Raw genomic sequence first — 25,754 nt, 5'->3', positions numbered from 1 at the left:
TTGAACTGGTGACCTTCCAGTTCCCAAGCCAAGTCCCTATCGACTTCGCCACCACCGCCCCACTTATTTAGTGCACCTGCCAGAGATATGGACTTGAGTTGTGTTGTGACTGGACTTGAGACATGATGACTCAAATGACTCATTTGGGTACATTTTAGTTAGTTTAAATGCCACATTTTTTAAAACATTCAACATTGTCAAAGTTGACCATTCACGTGTCTTGGTAACGAGACCCGGGAATGGCAATTTGGAAAATGTAAAAGATTATTGTCTTTGCTGATTAAACATTGGTGAAGACAGAGAAAAGGCTTTGTGTCAAACTAATGAAAAAGACATGAAAGTATGTATTCCTGGTAACAGAGAGGGCAACCTAAGTTCCACACCCTTAAACCCAACAATAATGACAAAAACCTTTGTTTGAATACATTTGAAGCAAGATAAATGAAAATTATGCATTTCCTGGGCACCCACTCAATCGGGATTGGGTTAAGACATCTGGCGAGCAAGAAAATACCCAACGGTGTGTGGAAGCATGAATCAAAGAAAACCATGTAGCAGGAAGCCTGCGTGTAAACAATAGAAATGAAAAAAAGAACGGCTTGAAGGAAGTTGTACAGGATACGCTTCAGAAAGAATCCAATGGTGGTTTTATCGTTGTGTTGTAAAGGCATATTCTCAAGGAAGAAATGCTCCTTCTTACTACTTCTAACGTATATTCGTTAGGGTTCAGAGCAGAAAATAAACTCTCAGCTCAACCAATAATAATATTCTTTCCTCTATGAAAGAAGTTCTTTCTCTAAGAAATGTCTGTTTTTCTGTTCCCTCCTGCTCTGTGCCTCTCTTCACTTCGGGAACGTCTCCAGAAGGGAAGCCTTCCCCGCCGATGTGGATCCACAGGAGGTAAACATGTTGTTCAGATCTCCCTCTGTCTCTCTCTGCTTCTCCCTGTCTGCTTCTCTCTCTCTCTCTCTCTCTGACTCACATCATTTTTCATCACAGAGATAGACAAATCTAATGTGGCACTTTTCTGTTTTCTGTGCTCGGCTACCTACTGCCAGGAAACGTGTCAAAAAGAAAGAGCTCTGAACGCGTGGGATGCCTTTGTTTTGAAAAAGAGCGTACCAGATAATTGATAACCACAGAATGTAATTGATAACCGCTGAATGTTCCAGAGTTATAGGGCACCATCTGCACAACGCCTGCAATGAAAGACCCTTAGCTCTCCAGCTCAATATGGTTTCTAACTCCCTGGCCCACTGTGCTGGATCATTTCCAATATTGTCTAAGTTAAACAACTCAGCCTAAAACCTCTCCCCCCAAAACCACCATATAAACCCAGTACCCCTCTCCAACTCTCACAACGCCCAAGCTCTTCTAGCATTGGCTGCGTCCCAACCTCGCAGAAGTCTTGCGATTCACATTTCGCTAGCGATGGTCAATACAAATCATTACTTTCTCAGAACAGACATAACACAGAGCCGTCAATGGCGCAGCGGCAGAGTGCTGTGCAGAGCCATGGGGATCAAACAATATACAATACGCTTATTTGTCATGTTGGATTTATAAAGGGAATCAAACAGCTCCTTGTGCTCCTTAATTGGGTCTGGGTGGAGTGAAGCGCTGGTGCCCAGAGTGCAACAGCAGGGTGGCGTGTGCCCAAGCCCTCATAACGTACAGTAAATATAAACACATGCTCTACCCATGCTCAAAGAGTTCCCTTGTCCTCTGACTGATGACTGAGACTTCTTCCTTCCTCCCGCCTCTGAAAACACGTGGGGATTTGAAGCTCCACGCAAGAGGTTGCAACTCTGGAAGGTGTGAGCCTCGGTCCGAGCTGATAAATGGCAGCAGTGGATAACCAGATCCTGGCTTCACTCTGGTGCCCGTCACTGCCCAACGTCATCCGAACGCGGGGCAAAGCTTTCATCAAGAAATCATCTCTGGAGTTTCTCAAGCGGTCTTGCCATCTTTATGTATCATGCACTGTAATGTATGAAAACCTAATCCCCTCTGTTTATGCGTCTTTAATTGATTTATGAAAACAGCCATTGTTCCCAGAAGTGTCATACTGGAGGCAGCCAAACCACCGAACGGCTGTGAGTGGAAGTCATTGTTTTTATGAATGCAATGAAACTGAAGCGTGTTGACCGCCCTTCTCTCCAAACCAAAGCACTGCTCAAAGCTAGCAGAGCTAACGGAGCCATGTTGGAAACAGCCTCTGCTGATACATTACGGCCATCCTGCTCACAGCTCTCATGGGGCTTAAAGGAGGATGGTTATCTGTAATGTTCTAAAGGTAATTCCAGACACCATCTGGCAGCCCTGCAGAAGGATAATCCTCTCCAAGTTCAATTGTCAGGTTCCTGTTTCTTGTGCGGTTGCTCTGGCCAATCATACTTAGGCACAATTGTTAGTGCCTTCCGGTCAGTTAAGGAAAACTCGCCAAGCTTTCTTCTTCTTCCTAAGACGCTCCAACTCTTCAGCTGAGGAAGGGACGGACAGGTGGGCAGAATGAGTCACGAAAAAAGACCCCCGCTGCAGCTGAACTGAGGGGGTTTGATGGAGCAGGAAAAGGGGTATTCACAGCAGGAGAGAAGGTAGGTGTTCAGAGCAACAGGCCAGATGTGAAGTCCTCTTTTCCAAGGGGGTTTCTCCTCTGCAAGGATTTCCTGCAGGGTTTCTCACCTAAGTTAAGCTTCTGTCAATTATGGTTTGGGGAGCAGAAAACAAAACATTTTAAACAGACTTGAAAAGACAGTAGAAAGAGGCAATACACAAAAGTAGATCACTTTGCACCATGGCCAAAATGTACTGTATTGGGAAGACCTGAATTCTATTGACTGGAAGGTATGCATTATTTTCAGATAACTGCATACTTCTTCCAGGGAAAAGAAAGTTTGGGGCTCTCTGCTGGAACTGCTACCCCCGCGACCCGACCACGGATAAGCGGGAGAAGATGGATGGATGGATGGATGCATACTTCTGAAACAGAGGCACCAATATCGGGGCCCATCGGCGACAACAAGCCTCTCGGTGCAAAAGCCAATATGCCGGTGTAACCAGCAGATAATGGATTTCATCGTTTATAGTTTAATGAACAACTCGAGATGCGTCAATTACTTCACTCAATTTGCCAGTTTAAAAGATCATTTAAAGCTAATGAAAAGCCAGATTGTCGTCTTAAAATAACAGATGTTATTGGATTTTTGCCAATGCGTCCTCTCTCCCTCTTTTCTCTCTACACAGTGATCTATATCTCTATACATGATCAATATTACATGGAGCACCAAGCGGAAACCCTCCTATCCCAAGTTCCTGTTACCTACAGATTTGCATTTATATGCAGATAATACAAAACACCACCATTGTTCTAAAGTAACACTCATATTGTGAAGGCTGCTATTCTCATTTCCTTTTTTGAATAGCGACGTAATCTACATCAATTTTTTTATAAACCTCTTCAAATCCTGTGTCTCCTGTAATGCACCCCATGTGTTTTGACTGGTTTGAACCAAGAAGTAACAGCTTATGGTTGAAGTTATGTATGATGTTGCCTAGCAACTGAGTACACTCACTCACTAATCAGTCATTATTAACCGAGAAGTAGCTAGGTGACAAACACTAGTATTGAAGACAGACACAACAGGAACATAAATAAGGAACTCCATCATCTCAATTCATACATTTTAAACATAATAGTACAACTATACAAAAATACCTATTATAACTTGACTGCTGCCAAGTGGCTGGACAATGAGGGTATTCTTCTCTAGCATGTACCGCTTTGAGAACTTAACTTAACATGGATTTACATTTGATGAAAAATGCTTCCGTTTTGCTCCACTGGCTAAATGACGACCTTGAGATGCAGTTGAAAGCTAGTAAGTAGAGCTTTAGGCTACACTTGTTTCAGTTACATATGTTTCTAGTCCAGTTTTGTTTACTTAATTTATGTGTTTAATTTACTCACTTTAGTGCAATCCTATAATGTCCTCTACTAAGCCTACACTAAATATAAACACTGTATAATACTCCTGCTAGGAAATGCTATGGTAATACATTTTCCAGATTATCATCAATACTCCCATTGTCAAATGTGGTGATTTAGACATTTCGAGATAGACATTGTCCTGCCTGTTCCACGAAACAAACTATAATAGATCAGCTGAATAATGCATTGTCACAAAGATAAGAGCAGGGCTGTTTTATTCTTGAACATTTCAGATTTTTGAGGACACACGCTTTTGAAAACACTGCCTTTCAATTATTATTATTTTAGAATTTTGGCACGTTTAGCCTTTTTCAGCCAATACATTATATCTGTGCACCTAGGACACCAAACAAAACAACCAGAGGTGAATAAAGGACAGGAGGGCCTACTTTTACAAATGGAGTGAACGGTACTTATCAGAGGCATCATCTTCTGGACGGGCCGGGGCAAATGAAAGCAAGGTGAGATTGAGTGAGGCTTGGATTACAGGCTGATGTCTGCAGCGCTCAGGCTGTACCATCATCTCTGATGACAGATTGGCTGTAACCAGGAGTGACAACTGAACTGATCCTATCTGGGATATTTCTACTGAGGCGGGACACGGGAGGCTCAGGGGGGCGTGATCGAGCAGGCTGTTGTCAGATGTTGTGCTGAGACACAGCAACATGTGACAGAGTGTGTCTCTATGGGGGAAGCAGGGATTTCCTTCTTCGTGAGTCATACCGTATAGCAACATAACACACTTGGAAACATGAATGAGAAGTACTTATAAGTGCCCCAGTGTCACTATCTCTTCTTAAACATGTAGATTGGACACAAAAACAGAAAGCTAAATAAATATGCTTCAGTTTGTTTGACACACACATGCTATAGCTTTGGGTCACATACAAACACACACTATGTCCACGCCCACACGTTCTGTTACCGCAGCTTCATGAATGCTACTTTGCGAGAGTGCTTTATTGGATAATTGTCAGGAAAATAATAAATCGGTAAAATTAAATACCCTAAGTTCTTTGTGGCAACAACATCAACCAATCAGGGTTTATGAGTTGATCGTTAAAGTGTTTCCCAGAGCTCTGCTTTGGCACGAATAAAATAACAATATAGCATAATAAAGGGATAATTAGGATGTTTTGAGTGGGGTTGTATGAGGTACCTTTCCGTAGTCAGTACAGTATATTATTTACAGTAGATGTACTGTAGGCATCTAAAACTACAAGACCTGGTTGACTATAAAACTATTCAAATTATGTTCAAAGCCGCAAATCAACAATTACCTCATAATATCCAGGGACTTTTCACACAGAGAGAAAGCATGCACATGTTGAGAGGAAACTGCATTTTCAAAAAACCACCCGTACGAACAAATGCCAAACTTCATTGCATCTCATCAAAAGGTGTTAGTCTGTGGAATAACTGTAACGATGCACTGAAAGATTGTACAAGTCTATCTAAAATGAAAGTATTATTTAGGAGTCTAATCATTAATGGTTATGAACAGGACCTGTAAAATCTCATTTGTTGTTATTTCTTGTAATTGTAAAAAGTAATTTCTTTCTGATTGTTTTGTAAAAAAGAAAGAACACATGACAAAGACACAAGACAAACATGTCGCTGATGACGATGACCTAATGTTTTATAAGAAAAATATATGTTAGAGGGGGTAGGACCAGAAAAGTTTGCCCCTGTTGAACATGAACAGAGACTATCTGAAAATTATTATTATTGTTTTTTTTTTTTTTTTGGTACTTTGTTATAATTATTAATCTGAGTGAAAAGGAAAAAAAAAAAAAAGAAAGGAGAATATATATATATTATTGTTATATATTTGTTTTGTTTCTGACATGTTCAATAAATTGACTAACTAACTAATGTAGGTCAAAAGAACCCAAGATTGGATAATTGATCAGCTTAAGTTAACAAAAATAATATATGCATTACTGTAAGTGTATGCTAAATGTATCACTTTTTTACCGCTTTAGGTTTCCTTGAGCTGGAGTACAGTCTGCATTCAAGAAGCACCAGACTCCATTACAAAAACCATCATTTTAGCTCACAGGACGCAGGAGTTGCTGGTCCACCACTGCTTCCATCAGTTAGTTAGCTTGTGTTCTTTTGTGACCTGGGTGAATCTGAACCAACCAAAAGTCAAACAATAACGCAAACAAAGTAACAGATTGAGGCAGTGGTAGACCAACAACCACTGTGTTCTTGGATGTTTAAAAACTGATTTCTTTTAATGAACTCTGGAGGCTTTGGGGGGGAGATTGATGGATGTTAACGCGTCAGTTCTATGTTTGAAATAGCTGTATCACTCTGAGGTAAAGGGATGAAAATATTCTGAATATAGGATACACAAAAGCTCTATTGTTTTTTTAAAGGTGGGACATTTTGTATGTGTCTTTAATAAAAAAAAAATATTTAGGCGTGATGACCACTATCTACTGCAGGTAATATACGACTATGGATAAGTACCTCATACAATCCCACTTCAAAACATCCTGACGATCCCTTTAAATGTTCAGATTCAATCAGTTCTAAGCAAAGTCCTGAATGCAGAGATACATTTTTAATATGTTGTTTTGTATCTCCCCAAACTTATCTCATTACACCAATGAAGCCATGTCACCCCAGAGACGACTGATGCCTCTAATTGTCTACTGTACCTATTCACCGCTCTATTTATACAGATACCAAGACCTAGCAGCATGATCCATAGGGAGCAGAATTAATGAACTGGTGGCACAGAAGCAGCTTGGATAGAGACGTGGAAGGGTTGAGGGAAGCAGAAAAGGGGGGGGGGCTGTGGAAGCCTGGCTTAAGTGTGTTTCCATGGTAGGATTGCCTGGGAATCTGATGCCGGAGCCAGACGCGGGGAAACCCTCATCAAAAGCAAGAAGCACACCCATCAGCATCAGTCCAGAGCCGGCACATGGCCCGTCAGATTCAGAACAAAACGGAACCAGAAAACTGGTACTGACTGGTATCTGGTCATTACTCTCTTTCTGCTTACGAAACTAATTACCCAATTCATTGATTTATTTTCAAAGAGGCAGAGGTAAATTCCTTGGTTAGGTTAGGGTTTACATTTAAGAGGATCATGCAAAAGTAATCAGCACGGTCAGACTTGGGAGATTGTGAAAAATCTGAAATGGTAAAAGAGGATAAAAAAAGTGTTTTTCTGGACTTTGGAAAAAGCAGTTTGACAAAAATAAATCTTTACCTCCATTTATTATTATTTTTTAGAGTGAACATTTTACAGCATAGCACCTCATGGTCTTCCTCACCAAGCCTGTTTTAATTTGTATTCTTAATATTATGATAGGATACAAATTATTATCACCAGATTAATTCGTCGAACATTTTGAAATGCTGAATTTCGAAAAATTATTTGCATTTTTTAATAAAAAGTGTTATGAATTAAATAGAAATTCTTTCCTTTACTACTATTTACTTGAGATTACTAATGGAAGCATGTTCAATTCCATAGTTTAAATTAAATACGAAATTATCTTATATTAATCATTTCCTTGTACTGATCTTGGGAAATATTTGATCTTGCTCATGCATCCTGTAAGTGAGTAGCGGAAAATGCACAACAAAACAACATTGTATTAGCTTAAAACTTAGCTTTACTAATGATCTGATTGTCTAGGTAAAGCTAGCATAGCATACTGTAGCTAGAGTAGCTAGAGTAGCTGGAGTAGCCAAGTTAACTTTTTTACAAAATATGGCAAATTAACTTAAAAACACAAAACTAATAAAATGATTAGTTAGCATACTGTAGCATAAAGTCAACATTTAAAATATGATCAGCAGGAGGCCAACTAGTCATGCTAATAAGCTAGCTTCCTTTTTGCTTTAAATTGAAACCAGAACTTTATTTTTGCTAGCTGGTTAACTTGTACTGTAAAAATTAGGTTTTTTTCTCCTTATAACTGAAGTTCAATCCAACCAGTGACATTGTTGTTGTCTCCAGAGCAGCTTCAGGACACACAACTCAAACACTTTATTTATTTATGTATGCATATTTTTTTATCTCCAGTTTTAAACGATGTGTTTGGTTTACTGTCCTATAGTATACATTGAAATGATTTCAAACCTGTTTTTATTTATCCTAATAATTATAAAGGAGTGCCTTGGAAATATTTGTTTACATAAATTGGGATCAAAACGTTTGAGACCCACTGAGATGACTTAGACTAAAGTGAACTATCGAAACACTCAGAGTCCTTTACCTCACTGAGCTGTAGTTATCAGCCTCAGTCTGACTGGAGAGCTCTCCTCCACCCTGGTTGTAGAAACATCTACTTCTTATATCCGTTAGAGCAGCAAGCACCACATTCTAATAACAACAGCGCCGGTACCGGTGCGCCCTCTCTCTCTCCCACGCTCTCTCCCTCGCTCACTCGCACTTTGGCTGTGAGCTGCGGGCGCCAGATAAGCCAACATCCCCCACTTTCATCACTTACAGCGCCCATCGTACAGGGCAAATTAAAAGTGTAACCGGGGTCAAAAGGGTGTTACATTTACTTAATTATGAATGTTGTTACATTAAGGCCGAAAATTAGGATGAGCACCAACGGTCAAAAATGTTTTTTTCCCTCCCAGAGCTACCAGCGCCCCCCCTCCAGATCTGGCGTCCTAGGCGATCGCCTATGCCAAAAACCGGCCCTGCCTCTCAGGAAGGATCAGGGTTAATCAAAGGGGCCTCCGCTGATCCAAACACTTGTTGTTATGAAAAACAATCTCACTTCTCCATTGTACAGCGCTGGAGGGGGTAGGGGTTCTCTGGGCTAGGGCAGCCTTGAATTCTTCCTTTCACAGGTGGAACAATGAAAAGGCTTCCCTCTTTTTATTTGTATGAGTCACCGGGCCGATAGGATCACATGTGTTTACATGGCTCAGCCCCGGCATACACTGTGGCTCACGTGGCTTTGCTGAGGCTAATCAAGGAAATTGCAGTTTGTAAACCTCCACGCATCGACATCTGGCGGCCCTCCCCTGTGCCTCCAAACCAAAACGGCTTAAAGTAAAAAAAAAAAAGAGAAACAAATAATGACGAATGGCGCACACACAAGTGCATGCGTCCACACACACATTCACGCATGCATACAGTACACACTGCATTGGTGATCCATTCCTCTGCTGAACAGGCAATGGAAACTTCTGCAAATGTAAATCTGCTTGGTTAAAAATACAGCGCATTAATGTGCACCACATGTGGCTCTTTGGCAGGACGGAGGACATTTTGACGGCGGGGGGAGAGAAGAGGGGGAGGCAGTGCTGGGGTTTCTCCAATAAGGAAGAGGGAGACACACACAGAGACAGACAGCTGTACTAAGAGTCCAGAACTCCTCCTGTTTTACCTTGAGCCTTCTCCACGAACACCACCTTGGAGTCATGCTGGAAGTTGTGTCCGTCGATTCGCATCCTCTCGCCCCCGAGGGCAGGACACGTCTCCAGGCTCCGTTTATCCACCAGAGGCAGCTCCTGGGCCGATCTCTGGGCTGTGGGAGGAGGAGGAAGAGAAGCCTCAGTGTTCAGTAGTACACACCCACTCCCCATGCAGACCTGAGCATCCAGGCGAGGCTGAATCACTACCTCGACAGCTCTCTCAGTCTGGACCGCTGTACACCTCCACCTCTTTGTGTTAGGATGAGTCGCCTCGAAGTAAAGACAGGCTCCATCTTGTGTTTATTTGTGTTTTCCTCAAAGATGGTGGATGTTTTGTCTGGCATACAACTATCTTACCGCTCATGGTATTTGTTTCACTTCTCTCTTGTTCACTTTGGCTCCTCAGTCTTTGCTCATTTTTCATTTATGTTGAAGTTCTTTAAGTATGTATCTGTCCAAATGTAATGCTACTGTCTATTTAGGGTCATCGTGAAGGATTGCTGTATTTAATCGTGACCACCCGGGATACTTAAATAGAGGCTTAATGGGAACCTGAATCCTTTTCTCAAATGAAAATCATCTTTAAGTAATTTGGTTCTTCTTGATTTTCATACAACTCTAATTGTATGCTTCGGGAAAGCATCAATCTTTACCACATCTCTCTGTTTCGGTTTCTTGCACAAAGAGAATTTGGGTCAAAACAATTGCTGTGTGGCAGCCGTTCAGAAACTAACAATGGTCCGTTTGAAGGAGCTGCGATCATGGTTTAACTACTGTCTTTCATTTACCTCCGAGGGTTTAATCTCTATAGCAGCGCTCAGGGCCAGAACCACACACAGTGGTAGATCAGAGTGACTTTGTCCCGGTCCAGCAGGGGTCAACTCCAGGGCAGCGCGAGGGTCGATGGGGCTTATTGAGCACTGGTGAGTTAAAATGTAGCTCACGATCACATGCACCAGTTGTTAGAGTGCTGCATTGAATGATTACGGCTTTGGGTTAATCTGATGCTCGTCTTTTGATTGAGAGAGTAATCGTTTAGTCTTTTACATTTCACAAATGAGTGACACTAGTCCATTGGCTAATTGATATATCTAGTTCCAAAACGTTTTGTTTGAAATTGAGAAACTTCGAGTTGCCAATCCTTGTGTCATGTGCCTTTGAGGGTTTTCTGATATCTTGTTGTTTTCTTTTCCCACCTTATGTTGTTGAATGTGGGTAAATATAAGCTGCCTAAATGCTGTCTCGTCTTTACAAAGGAAATAGTGAGATTCTACTACATGCTTGCTAACAGCTGTGTTAGGCTACACTACAGTTCAATCTAAATGCTCTAACATGTTCACAATGACAATGCTAACAGGCTGATGTTATGATATTGTTTATCATGTTCCCTATTTTAGCTTAGCATGCTAGCATAATGTACAGCACACAGGTCATTATTTGTGAAATAAGCCACTACAGGGTGAGCAGAAGCTAGCTGCACATGACTGTATCGAGCTACTTTCTAAATGAATCAAATATTTAAAACAAAATATTTATATATAAAAATATGATTTGTAACATTTTTATCTATATCTGTACTCGCTGTATTTGGAGATAAGAAATGTGTCCATGGCCCATCAGAATTAATTATGTATCGAAGCATTGACATAATTAACACATTACAGCAGCGAGGCAGATGGGAATTAGAGGGTTCTTGTAGGTATTCTTTCATAAACCAAAGTATTGCAAAGATGAACAATTTAACATTATGATAGCGCTAGATAAAAAACATAGAATCAGCAAAGTGTTTACTGTTCATCCTGCGGGGAGCATAATACATCTGGAAATAATTTAAGAGAAAACTATAAAGTATTGAAGAATATTAAGTTTTATGGTAAAGTTTTTTTACTTTGATATACTTTAGTTCATCTTTCAACCCCATACAGGGGTCCTGACCACCTTGTAGGTAAGTCGTAAGTCAATGAAATACCCTATTAAGCACCAAATGAAAAGGCTGAGGTGTTAAGGCGAAATGGAAACTTTATAAAGACACATATCGACGGTCTGATAAAACCAATTACTATGCTAGTGAATCAATCTATCAGCACGAGGGAAGTTCCATCATCCTGGAGGGTGGCCACGGTGACACCGATCTTTAAATCTGGGGATAAGGCAATAATGTCCAATTACAGACCAATCAGCATCCTCCCCAAATACAGCAGTGGAGATCTTGGGGAAGCCTGGAGGGGAATCAAATCAATGTCCTCCATCTCCCAGGGTAACAACAATGACAGGGCTAGGAATACCATTAACATTGAGGGAACAAATGAGACAGACCTCCCCAATGCTTTTAACATTTTGTATTCTCGATTCGAGAAAAATGATTTCTCCATAAACACCTCAACCCTTGGAGCAGGGGTGGGGAACCTTTTTCCTCTCAAGGGCCATTTCAATGTTTTCAACATCCTCCGAGGGCCGTACAAATGATTGACCTCTGCTTAAAAATACTAAAATCACAGCCCACTCATTTCACCTTTCTTTCATGCTGTGCAAAGAAAAAGCAACCTCTTAATCCAGATATCTTGCCATGACTCACGCATGCATGCACGTGCAGAGTTGTGGCATGACCACCCAAACAGAAATATATGGACACAAGATGTGTGCAAATGTATTTAGACTCCTATCCATCAGTGGCGTTTTCTCCCGGAGGCCAAGGGAAGCCAGGCTTCCCCTGTTTTTTCGGATTGTAGTTATAATTTAAATAAATAAATAAAAACACTTTGTTTTGTTTCTGTAATTCTCCTTTCATGTGTGTTCCTGCCGGACCGTCTCTCCGTCTCTCCCCCATTCTCATTGAGTATTTTACAAAGAGTGAAACAGCGCCCCTCTAGATGTCATGGTGAAACAGTAGATTGCATTCACTGTTGCGAGAGGAGGCCAGCAGAATCTAGCTTCCCTTGGTGAAAAAAAATTGAGGTATTAACCAATCAGATGAGGCCCACGTGATGCCCCTGCCAACCTGTGATTGGTCAGGGCCATGCCAGGGGAAGCCAGCCGCCTCTAGCTTCCCTTCAGGGGCGGCTGGCGATTTGATTGGACACTGCCATCCAATCACATCAACATCAATTGTAATACCGCAACTGTCATCACCGCCGTTAGAAATTATCAAGCAAATGAAGCATTATGGAGGGAGGAGATTTGGCGTACTTAATTAAGCATAACTTCACTAAACTTCCGCTACAGCAGCAACTAAAAATTAAAGCAGATGGCAGGACAATGCCCGCACTCGAGCTGTGTACACAGAGGAATAAGGGATCTAATCGGACGTTCAATAAGGACAATTATGTCTGCACGGAGTGGCTAACTGGAAGCGCTAAACTTCAGCGTCTATTTTGCTGGCCATGTCTTCTTTTTGACAAGGGTTCGTGATCCCTGAACAATCCTTGGGCAACTTCAGGATTCATCGACCTTGCCAACCTGTCACGGGCAATTGAGAGGCACGGTAAATCTAAAAATCATATAGATTGTGCTGTGAAATTAAAGCTTTTTGGACGCGTCAGGATTGCTGCACACGCTGTACAACAACAGGTTGTTTCACAAGCCACCAGGAGAGCTGATACAGCTTCTTATTGAGGATGACCTACAGGGCACACTCTCAGAGGTCTACAAGCTGCTCCAGCTCATGCTCACGATACCAGCCACCAGCACATCAGCAGAGCGCTCCTTTTCCTGTCTAAAAAGGATCAAAACGTATCTGAGGAACACGTGTGGACAGGACAGACTTGTCAACCTAGCCACAATATCCATTGACTCTGTTGTTGTGGAGGACGTAAAGGCCGCTGGGAAGTGCTATGACATTGTTATTGACCACTTCGCTACCATGAACGACAGGAGAATGGCCTTCCTCTTCAAATAGGGTGAGTGAAATGCACACCCCTTTCTCTCTGTGCATACCTGTTGCCTGAACTGCCCGTGTAGCTATGTGTGCCATTTCTGATGTGGTTCTGTTGGTTATTGTGCATTGCTTGCCTGGTCTGAAGTAGTTGTTTTATTACAGTTGTTTAATTAGCACAGGGTGCTGCTATCCGAAAATCAGCACTGCAGATAGCATGCCATATAGGGCCCGATCACCTGAATAGATGAGATTGTTTATATTTTTGTGTTACTTTTGGACTACGGACTGAACTAATTACAGAGACGAGGACTGTTGCTGCACTTGCCGTGTGTGTTAGTGTAACAGATGTAAATATGCAGTGGGGTTTATTTAATTTAATTTTGTATAATCACACACATTCTGTGTTTTATATTATTTTATTCTGTGTTCTTCATTTTATTGAATGTTAAATACCTGGCAAGGTCGGAGAGCTGTGCTCAGGAGTTTATTGTTGTGAGGACTTTCATTTCCTTTCTTTGTGTCTTAACTTTTTGTATATATTGTGTCCCTCACGTTTCCTCTTCCGTTTTTGTAAACGTTCCAAGCAATGAGAGGAGTCACTGAGGGAAATGTATGTACAACTGATCATTTTATCTGTTATCAGATTCAGACATTAAACAGAGATCGTCTCAACTTTACGCTGACTCGGCGGGTCTCGTCCATTATCAACACAACGCATACTGATACTTTGATGTGAACGTAAAACTTTAAAGGTCTCCTGATTTAGTTTGTGAATGAATGCTTCTTATTTATTAATTACCGAATCTGCACTGCGCATTGAGCGGCTGGTATTGCATTGGTGGGGGGAGGTTGGCATAAATTAATAAGAAAATGCTTAAATTAATAAGCCTAGAGAGTTTCAGCTGGAGAGTGCGTGCGGACCTTCTTGTTTATTAATAACAACTTTTTTTTACTGTCATATAGTATTTTATACCTGTTTACTTTATTCTCTTATTTTTTTATAACTATAATGATCATATAAAGATGTGCCTTTACCTCACTGGTTGTAGAACAAGCTTCTTATATTCGTTAGCATAGCTAGCTAACCAGATGCTAATAACAACAAAGTTATTGACTGTATGATCAGTATGACAGATCGCCACTGGGCTTACAACTAAAGACACAGCCACGCAAAAACGGCAGCATGTGTACGGCTCCTTATGGGTACTGTAATTTTTGTAAGTGCCAGAGCGGAGCTGCGTTCTGGTGCTCTCCGTCAGAACGACACCCCTGTTAGACGAGCCATATACCACGTGATGACACGTTAGGCTTGTGTTGTGTTCAAGGACCCTGACCTTGGCCAGGAAAAACAGGTACTCACTTGTTTAATTATTTTTCGGTCTAGATTTCTTTAATTTTTTTCTTTTTTGTGTGTGTTTATAAATTACCTCGAGGGCCACACCAAATGGTCTCGCGGGCCGTATATGGCCGGGGGGCCGGAGGTTCCCCACCCCTGCCTTAGAGAGTCTCTCTCCCCTATCTCAGACATAGTCATTGAACAGGATGATGTTAGGAATCTCTTAAAACGAGTCAATATTAGGAAGGCCCCAGGTCCTGACCATATCTGTGGGCGTACACTCCAGTATTGTGCTAGCGAACTCTGTGGTGTTTTCCAACATATCTTCCAATTGTCACTTGAGAATAGCCAAATTCCTGATATGTGGAAATCCTCAACTGTAATTCCCATCCCTGAGAAGCCTCATCCTAAAGTCCTAAACGACTTCAGACCGGTGGCTTTAACGTCATTGGTAATGAAAATGTTTGAAACAATTGTTAAAGGCCTCGTCATGTCAGTAATAGGTGATGCACTTGATCCACTCCAATGTGCGCATCAGGCAGGGAGAGGCGGAGAGGCTTCTTATACTGCACACCCTCCACAAACACCTTGAAAAGCCACAAGCCCACGCCAGGCTTTTGCTTGCTGACTTTTCTTCAGCATTTAACACAATGCAGCCGCATCTCCTGGTGGAGAGCCTATTATGTCATTTTAAACTGCCCGATCAACTTGTTTTATGGATTTTAAACTTTCTAACTAATAGAGAGCAGAAGGTGTCTGTCAGTGGACGCCTCTCTGACTCTGTCGTCACTTCCACGGGCTCGCCTCAAGGATGCGTTCTTTCGCCCCTACTTTTTATAATGTACACTGATAAATGCCGGAGCATGGAAGGCAACAGCTACTTGGTTAAATTCTCCGATGATCCCGCCCTCTTGTCCCTCCTTAGTGGCTCAGAATCAGGCCACGAGTGTGCTCTTGCCGATTTTATTTCCTGGTGTGACGACACTTTTCTGGATTTAAATGTCTCTAAAACCCAGGAATTGATCATTGATTTTAGACGTCACAAGGATGTTCCTAAGGAGTGCATCATACACAATGACAAGGTAGAAATTGTCACATCATACAAATACTTGGGCACCATTTTCGATGACCACTTCAAATTTGATGTGAATACTGAGTGTATTGTGAAGCGGGGTCAACAGAGAATGCACCTTCTTCGCAAACTGAACTCTTTCTCTGTCAGGCCTTTCATTCTTTGTCGTTTTTACCAAGCATTCATTGAGAGCCTTATTTGTTTTTCTTGTATCTGCTGGTTCCATAGCCTTACACTGAAAGACAGGAACAGCCTGAACGGCATTGTTAAAACCTGCTCCAAGATCATCGGCGTGAAACAGAGAGACTTAAATTCCTTCTGTAACCAACAGATTCTGTGGAAAGCCGAGAGCATTCTGAACTCTCCAGGTCGCGTACTTTCACATGAACTTCGTCTGTTGCCATCAGGGCGAAGATATGCTCTACCTGCTCAAAGGACTAATCGCTTTTCTAAATCATTCATCCCTTCCACACTCAAACTTTTAAATTCTTGAAAAGGCTTTTAACTTGATTATTTATCTATTTATTTATTTATTATTGTGATGCTTTGAACTATTTATAGTGTAAATTGGAATGATCCACATCTGTGCTCCCGGGTGTATCTGTGTGTTTTCTTCTTGTATGTTCCTGCCTGTGTTCATGACATAAGCTGCTGCTCATAACCAATTGCCCCTTGCGGGATTAATAAAGTTGTTGATTGATCACCTGTGTCTCTAAGGTAGCTGAGAAATGGGTGTCAAAACTAAACATTTAAACAAAGGTTTCGCTCCACTCCACCCAATGCAGTTTGGTTTTCGTGCTCACCACTCCACTGAGACAGCTAACTGTGTCTTTGTGGAAAAGGTTACATGTCTGTTGGACACGAGCCCATATGTAGGTGCTGTCTTCCTTGATCTCAGGAAGGCTTTTGACACTGTTCACCACCAAGTGCTCCTTACAAAGCTGACGTATTTCAATTTTTCGGCAGTTTCGATACATTGGTTGAAGTCTTACTTATCGAACAGAAAACAGTGTGTTTTGGTCAACGGAGCCAAATCCCCCTACCTTGTCAACCCTGTTGGGGTTCCACAAGGTTCCATTCTTGGACCATTACTGTTTTCTCTGTACATTAATGACTTGCCTAATGTATGCCCTGAGTTGAATGTATGCCGATGATGCGGTCATCTTTGTACACGGGAAAACCAGAACCAGTTCAAGTATCTTTGAGTCATACTGGACTCGAACTTGACTTTTAAGAAAGATATTAAGAAAGTATCCAATACCATTAAATTCAACTTGAAACATTTTAAACAAATTAGACCTTTCTTAACTGTCAATGCTGCAAAGTAATACCTCCACTGTATGATTCTATCCCACATTGAATACTGTTTGACAAACTGGTCGTTTGCTTGAGCCACAAACCTTAAACCGATAGAACAGCTGTTCAAGAGAGCTATCCAGGTGTTTGACAGAAAGCCATATTCATACCACCACTGTACCATCCTTGAGAAACACAATTTCTTAAGTTTTGGACAAAATGTCCTCTCCGTTAAAGGCGGCTCTTTCTGGAATAGCCTCCCAACTGAGATACGGGATCGTCCCACTCTCAATAGCTTCAAAGGTCAACTCAAAGAATGGTTGAGAAACAAACAGACGTGCAATCACCTCTAAATGCACTTTAACACAGGGGTATCTTGCACTTTATGTAGCTCTTGTATCATCTCTTGCACCTTATATGTCGTTGCTGCTATATTGTATTACCATGTCATAAATAATTGTGTATGCTGCTCTTGCTCTCTTGCACTTTTTGCATATCATGTATTTTGTTTTTGCTATGTTTGTAAAATGTAAACTTCTTAAATGTTTTATGCGAGGGACTGCGGATGGGAATTAGCTCAAAGCTAAATCTGTCACTGTTACGCTTGATACATTTTAATGTTTTAAAGGTGGGGTAGGTAAGTTTGAGAAACCGGCTCGAGATCGCTAGAATTTGAAAATACACAACCGGAGAAAATCTGCCACTTCCTCACAGAGCCCCTCCTCTAACACACACGAATGCCACATGACCAATGAGGGCACGAGATAAGTTTGTGCACAGATGGAAGGCTGACAGGCAGGTAGGCCATCCAGTTACTTTAGCCGGGCCGGCTCAGATGATTGGTCGTGCTTTTTACAGTACCACGGCTTCCACAGATTACATTTTGTTATGGATTTTTTGTCAAAGCACTTCAGATATTCATTGCTATCGGGATGTTAAGAGCATTCCATGGAATATAACAAAAAGTATATCTCGAACCGGTGTCTGAAACTTACCTACCCCACCTTTAAGTGTTCATTACTGTGCATTGTCCGTGCCAAATAAACAATTAAATAAAAAAATGAAATGTACTCACAGCACTCTATGGGGTTGGAGGAGGCCTGCAGGGACACGGTTCTCCCGGTGTTCTGGTTGATGTGGACTCTGAACACCATCCGCACACGAGTGTTCTTGCGTCCAATGTCAGTCTCCCCCTTCCTCAGCTCAATGTCCGAATTACGCAGCTTCAAGATCCCAGCGCAGTCGATTCTGTTGAACACAAGAGATAAAGAGTTTGCCGCGAGCCAAAATATCACATGCATCAACGATTTTCATATGTTCACGGTTCATCAGGATGTGATTGATACAGCATTGCAGCCACACAGATGTGTTTTCACTTCATCAACACAGAGGCTGCAGCCATGTCAACAGAAGATTAACACCCCCAGCCCGAAAGAGCTTTTACACCTCAGTGCATCCACTCTTGGGTGATATTCAAACGTTATAGAAACAAATTGCTGGGAACATTCATCATGTAATATCTTTGCTATGACCCACAAGAGACTGAAATACTGTTGCCCGTCTACAAATCTTAAAGCTGTAATGATTTCTTTCACAGCGTCAGAGTCTTCATCAGACACTTAAAAAAACCAATTGTTCTACTGTATCTGCACTCATCTCAATCTCTTTCTTACTTTAAAATACCCTTCATAACAGTTTCTGGCTTTTCCATCTCTATGCTATTTGATGCTGCATTCCACGAAGCCTAGTTAATGTCAACTTTTACACACATTTGAACACTCCCTAACATTCTTTGCTATAGAAACCAGGGCCTGTACACTGGAGAAGTAATCAGGTGTTGATGTGAAAGACCCCAGCTGTTCAGCTCTACGCCCACGCTGTAGGGCTGAGAGCAAAACACTAAATACAACAAAAACAGAACGACGATACCAAGAAGTATGGCAGAATTCAACGCTATCATTTCATTTATTGAGAAATAATTGGAGTCATACCCAGCAGACCAAAGTGGCTACATATTAGCTGACTGATTTAGATTAATGATTTAATTTAAAGCACGTCGTCGTGAGTTACGGTTTCAGACATGTAATAGAGCCCGTTTCTATACCACATAATAAAACATCTACTGTATATGTCACACTGGAGAGCATGTCGTAACGAATAAATCTCCCACAAATCCCAGAGCCTTCACTGTAAGAACTCTGAGGCGTGAGGGGAGAGAAACCGTATGAGGTGAAGTCGTTGTATAACGGGAGCTTATGTGTTACATCCATTAAATCGCAGAGAAAGTGCTGATGCTAGCAGGCTGCAGCTCAGACAGAGAGCTCCGGTCCCAGCCAGGAGCTTCCCCAGTAATCTGATCTCTGGCTAATAAAATGGGAAAGCCACCCGTCTGTGTACAGAGGGTAGCACACACACAGAAAACGTTATATTTCCAAATTGTTAGGTATTCTAGAAAAGCAGCTATTGAATATGTTAAGAAAGGAACACGATTTCCCCCTGAGGCCTGCATGGATACCTCAGCTAAAGTAAAGTCATAGAATTGGAGTTTAGAAACAGTGTTGAATATGTTTGCAAAGCAGCTGTTTCAGATGTTCACATGGCAGGAGTTATTTTATAATCTTTTGAGAATTTAACGTAAATTTCAAGCCATTTTAGACGGGGCACGTCCAAGTCATGACACGGTGAGGAAGATGTTCAGATACTTTTTTTTTTGTGGGTGTGGATTGATCACAAATGACTTTAAACTTGATGTGGACTTGCCTGACAGCCTGACATACAACTCTAGATGTCTTAGGAGATGACTTTTTTACACAACTAAACTAAATCCCTTTCCACACATGCACTTCAACCACAAAATGATCAAGAAAGTAGCCAGTGGAGCTGTATCTGAGGAGCAAGAGACCCCGTAACGGGTCAGGGCGTTGGATAGAGCCCGTGTGTGAATATGATGTTTGTTTTAACGGCAGGTCAAAAACTAAAGAACTCTAACATCCAAGGGTATGTAAGAAGGGTCATTTACAAAGAGTTGGCACCAAAAAGGTCTAAATAGAGAGACGCCGAGATTCAGGTACTTTTGGTTGAAGGACTGACCCAGAAATCCTCAGACAAATGTATCAGATAACAAGAGACGTGGGTTCTTGTGACAAAAGGACACACCAATATGGGACAAGTGTGTAACCCCCGACATGTCCTGCCTCCTGCACGCTCCGCCCATATGCACCCTCCACCTGAATTGGTTATTATCCAGAGTTCCAAGAAAAACGTCTCTGAATATCGTTATACAATCCTTTGGGGCAAGTCCATGTCAATTATTCGTTCGAGACTCAACATTGAAGACACATGTTACTGGAGACTTGATTTGGGAGACGTAAAACAAACACTAATTCCAGTCCAAACCCACTGTCAACATCTGATTCAAACATTTGAACCTGTGAATAGGAAACCTCCCCGTGACACTCACATGGCCCGCATGTTGTTCTCCGGCAGCAGGGGGATCTCCAGGATCTTGGTGTTGGTGTGCAGGGCCTCGTGGCTCGGGGTGGACACCGTCTTCCCGGTGATGCGGTGGACCTGGTAGAAGGCGTGGGGCCTCAGCAGCCTGTCGTCAGCTGTGCCAATAAACAGCTGCAGGGTCAGGGGCTCGCTCTCCATGTACCCGTGGAGCTAGAGGGGGGGAAGAAAGAAAAGACTCAGTTGTGGTTCCCTAATGTCCTCCCAAAAAAACATCCATCTGCAAATGTAGGTTCTTCAGAGGTCAGGCTCTCAGTGTGATGGTTTTCAAACAAAGCACCCATTTAGGATCTTGTAATCACCCTTTTAATCTTCTTTTACTTACTACCACTGGCCCGTACACACTTCCTCCATCAGTTAGTGTCAGGCCTTCCCAGATGTTGATCCTACAGCAGTAGCCCTCAGGGAGCGCCGCTGACAGAGAGCAGTAAAACCACCTACAGTGAGCAGCGCTGTGATTTGTGACAAGACTCAGCTAGTGTTTCAGAGAAGCCAAAGTCATGTCAGCTCCACCGAGCCACGGCCAATCAGGGTCAAGGAAAAGTCTCTCCTCTGATTCTATCAGTAAAGCGATCCCGGCACGATGGAGCTGGAGACAACACAGACGTGCTGCTCGCTGTGTGCTGGGCTCGACCCAAAGCACTCCCAGCCCTCCAGAGGTGCTGCTGACAGGAGGCCTCCTGCCAGGATGACCTCAACCACCCAAACTGCAGGGTGCAGCAGGCATGCAGCCCAGACCAACAGAGGGAACCTGAGAACACAGCTCCCACTGACAACGTCTGAGAGTTACGCGTGTTATCCTCACAGGGTGACGGGAGGAATGATAAGTCACTTTTGATGACATTATAATTTAAAGAAACACAATTTGTATAATAAGAAATTAAAGGAAATGACTAAATAGTATAATTGGGGACAAAGTTTCAATATGTACTTTTGTTTCAAAGGCTAAAGCTAGCAGAGATTGTGTGTGTGGGGGGGGGGGGGATTTTGGGGTGTTTAATTTTTGAATCAGTTTTGTGTTCTTTTTAAAAAAAAAATCATAATTCAAGCAGGTGGGCAACACAAACAAAAAAATACAGTACTGTATATCATTTTTTTTTACTGAAGAGTTGGAATGTACTACACATTGTAAAGGATCCCAATAAACCTGATCAGGATTTTGCGAAATCCCTTACTATAAAGACTTATATCATTATGATATAATAAACAATATTTAATCAGAGTTGAAAAGGTATTCAGATATGTTTACCTATAGTAAAACCAAAGTGCTGCATTTAAAATGATACTGAAGTAAAAGTATAAATTGCAGAACAATAACCCCTGTGTAAGCTATTACATATTATATCATGAAATGTTAATACATTTTTTAAAAATGGTTTAAAGGACATCAACAGAAGGTCAAATGACTTATTGGTTATAAATGCTTCAGCTGTACCTGTATTAACTGTCCTGTAGTTAATAAGGAAACACATTTTATAAAATCTTCATGTTTTTATTTATTTATAATTTATAATTTATTTTTTTTAAACTTGGAGGAAAAAAAGAAAAGTAAATTAGTTTTCTCTGAAATGTAGTAGGGTATAAGTAGGAGAAAATACCTCAAGAATATACTAAAGTTTTGGAAATTGAGTGAATTATTTACATTCTAACACAGTATTTAAAAAACAAAACGTAATGAATATACCAAGTTTAAAACTTTGCTGCACTATTTGTTAGGTCTGAAAAGGAGGAACTAATATCGATGGCCTGTCAGGGTAAAGTATGATCATTGTTCCCTTCATCAGGAGTTAATGTTCAAAAATATGCATCATAATCTAAAAGTGTCTTTGGTAGAGCTGGCGGCGCATGTACTGAAAAATACCTTTTAAATATATCTGATTATAGTGAGTCAAATCCGGCATGAGTGGATAAGAACAAATGACAACATGTACACCATCAAAGGCCAATGCAAAGTGTTAAAGCAGCAAAGGCTGAACCCCACCTAATTACAAAGCGCTGTGGTTGAGATTGCCAGTGCCTACAACAAGAGTGAAAGGGTGGGAGCGGGGGGGGCACAGCATGTGATTTGGAGGAGGATCCTGTCAGGGTGAGGAGTCTGCAGCAGCAGGCCTGTGTATTTGTGTAAGGAAATGGGTCGCTGCCTAGCAATGCTGTTTATTTAGGCAGCAGGAAGGAGTGTGATGAGGTGAGGAAGCCCGCTCATAAGGTTTTACTTCTCAAACTGTAATTACAAACAGATTACTGATTATAAACTTTCATTTATTATCAGAGTGAGATACTAAGCAAATATAAATAATCAAACTTGTTAATGTTACCTGAATGATTTCATCTGTTCCCGATTGCTTCCAAAACTTAGGCCTTTCTGCTTATGTCAGCCTTTTAAGACATAACACTGTCAAAGCGTATCATCGGTTTCATACAGCAGCTGCAGCAGACAACAGTTATGATTTGTTAGTGCAATCAAACCCAAATGATACCGCTGCATGTAAAGCCTCTGCGCCTCCACTCAGTTTGACATGGGCAATGCAGCACTCCTCCGTGTTCATTTTATCACCCACAAGAGGAATGCGGAGACTCCGGCTGCTCAAGGCACCGAAGAGGAGGAGAGAGAAGAGGTGAGGGCATGCGGGGCTCCCTCTCCATTCCTACACTCTTAGAATCAAGAGCTTCAAAAGGGTTCTTCCTGAAAGTCTTAAGCTGTCTTCCCATGACCAGCAGTAAAACGCTGCTGTTCTGTCCTATGGAGAGAGCGATCCCGCCCGACAAGACAGGATGCTACCCTCAGCATGGCATACACCTCCAACATGTTTTCCAGTTGAAAATATTTCAACTTTGACCACAATTGCTGTTGACCTTTTGACGTACAACCATTCAGATAAATGAAGAGCCGTTTGAAGCGCCGCCAGCTAGCACTGGAGGTCACAAGGAGGCGTTTTCACCGACAGGCTCTGCGCCCTACATCGCCGTGTGCAAAGAGCAAATATCGTCTGATGTGGAGGCGGATTTAGGATTCTAACCAGAACAATTTGTTTCGAAACAACCTTTTTTCGAAGAACGGGGTCTTTGTAAGACTGAGGAGGAGCCGTTTCCATTGGAATAATATTATTTTGGAAGAATCAGTCCTTCAATGATTGCGGCAGTAAAGTGAAATAAAAACTATTTATTAGCTAAGTTGAGGTTAAGGTTACTCTACCCACAATACACAACACATGGAATACCGTAGTTGCTTGCCACATCGTTCATAGAACCATCAGGAGAGGGCTTACTGTAAGTGAAAACGTCTTTAAAATGTGCCTATTCTAAGAACCCCCCCTGGTTGGGGTTTAGATAAAACCCTTGGGATATGAAAGGTTCTTTGTGGAACCCCGTGTTTGGATCGTGTTGGCACCTTAAGAAGGTGGAAAGACTCTCAATAAAACCCATAAAGAGGGTTCTTGGTCTGCGTGACAAGCCAAAGAACTCTTACGGTTCTTGTTAGCATCTTTATTTCTAAGAGTGCATCAAAGAGTTTCCCAGCTCTGAAAGGACGATCACACAGACACGCATTCAAATATGCACTGCTTTGTTTCAATTTAGTTGAAAGAGCGATAGTGTGACCGGCAATTAATCCTGTCATGCTTTCTGCTTCACATGATATTTGTTTATTACATTTTGGTCAGAAATCTAAATTTGATCAAGGCCATGAAAATGCACATGACTCCAGAATATTAATCAACAACAATGCACTTGAAACGGCTCTTTCGACAATGGGCTGATCGTGAAAGCTGAACTTCAGACAGAGAAACAAAGACCTCACAGACTTGAAAAGGGGGTATGTCCTCTCCACCAAAGTACAGCATGAAACCCTGAGCATTAACTGTGGTGAGGACTGCACACAGCACTTCAGAGGGCATACTTTAGTCTGCTGCTGGTGTAAGGACGGGTGTGGTTGAGGCAGGCAGCCGCGATGGGATTGAAAGAGAACAGAAAATAGCTGGCTTAGCTGTGCTGGAGTGGAGAGAAACGTGTACCACACAGACGAGGACCTTCCAGAATAAACTCTGTAAAGTCTGGGCAGGGTTTGAGTCAGAGGGCGGCGGGACGAGCCACAGAGGCTTCGTCAGCCAGCGTCCACAGCAGAGGCAGCAGCCTGTGTGTACCATGTAATCAGGAAGTCACAGAGATGGGGCGGCCTCCAACATCTCCATCACAGCCTGCCAGAAACGTGTGTGGTTTGATTGCTGCCGCCTCCGCAGGACGCTGCGCGCAATGATGTCAGCCAGTACACACGGGAACTTTCCTAAACAAAGGGAAGTCTGTGTGGTTGGGGTGGTAGCTGGCGGAAAAGTAGGGGAGGGGGGAAGTTTGGGTTGAGGTTTAAAAGAGAACACACACTCTCCTTTTCAGCCCGTGTGAGCCCAGACCCCTGTCATTAAATCATTAGCACCTTCTCATGGACAAATACACACGTCCTGTGCAGATGTGAGTGGAGCTGCAACAAAATGCATGCAACATGTTTTGGTTTCCAAATGTCATATTGGTGCATACTAATATACGACACGTTCTCACTCCCAACCCGTCACATGTTGACGGTCGGTCAGGGCCCCTCCCCGTCACTCTATTACGGACAGGGTACCCCTTGAGAGTCACTTTTCAACGGGCAGGGCGTCCCATAGACCTTCATAGACCTCCCATAGCGTTGATAATACGCCATGAGAACGCTCCCCGACGGTCGGTTGTTATTGTCAATATTAATATAATAATTATTTATTTTTTAATAGTCAAACTCGATTTCGTCGATGTTCTTGTTGCCCCAGCTGGTCGACACCTCTTTTAGCCGAAACAAAGGCTACATTAATGTATTAAATCGATGTTAATCCATGTGTGTGTTGTGGAATTAATGGACGCGCCGTTGTCCGTTACAAACTCTTCAACTACAACCCTAATTATATTTTAAAATATTTTAGAAGGCCTCACGAAATACTTTAAATTTAAATTTAATGTAAAAAGCACGCCCCGGCTAAACGGATTACATTGCCGCCCTGTCTGTCAGCCTTCCATCTTGTGCACGCACAAATGTATCTCGTGCCCTCATTGGGCGTGCCGTCATTGGGCGTGCATTGCAGCAGCACTTCAATGACTCGCCAGCAACAGGCGGCCACTTTCACCAGTCTGCTGACGTCATGTGCGCGTTTGTGTGTGTTGGAGGAGGTGCTCTAAGGAAGTCTGAAGGAAGGGGCGGATTCTTTTCGGCTGTGCACTTTCAAATGTTAGTGCACTCGAGCCGGTTTCTGAA

At 42.2% G+C, this 25,754-nt stretch overlaps 1 protein-coding gene across 1 annotated transcript in view; it reads right to left on the bottom strand.

The window, feature by feature from the left end:
- Positions 1-25,754, bottom strand: part of nfatc1 (nuclear factor of activated T cells 1) — a 68,276-nt gene that overhangs the window by 35,415 nt on the left and 7,107 nt on the right. The window contains exons 4-6 of the mRNA XM_034094606.1: positions 20,430-20,632; positions 18,045-18,217; positions 9,364-9,504 (exon numbers count right to left, since the gene is read on the bottom strand). Of these exons, the coding sequence (XP_033950497.1) occupies positions 9,364-9,504; positions 18,045-18,217; positions 20,430-20,632 (517 nt within the window). The remainder of the gene's footprint in view (positions 1-9,363; positions 9,505-18,044; positions 18,218-20,429; positions 20,633-25,754) is intronic.

Source organism: Pseudochaenichthys georgianus, chromosome 11 (assembly GCF_902827115.2).
Source record: "Pseudochaenichthys georgianus chromosome 11, fPseGeo1.2, whole genome shotgun sequence".
Classification (NCBI taxonomy): Eukaryota; Metazoa; Chordata; class Actinopteri; order Perciformes; family Channichthyidae; genus Pseudochaenichthys; species Pseudochaenichthys georgianus.
This window is presented reverse-complemented; position numbering and strand designations above follow the sequence as displayed.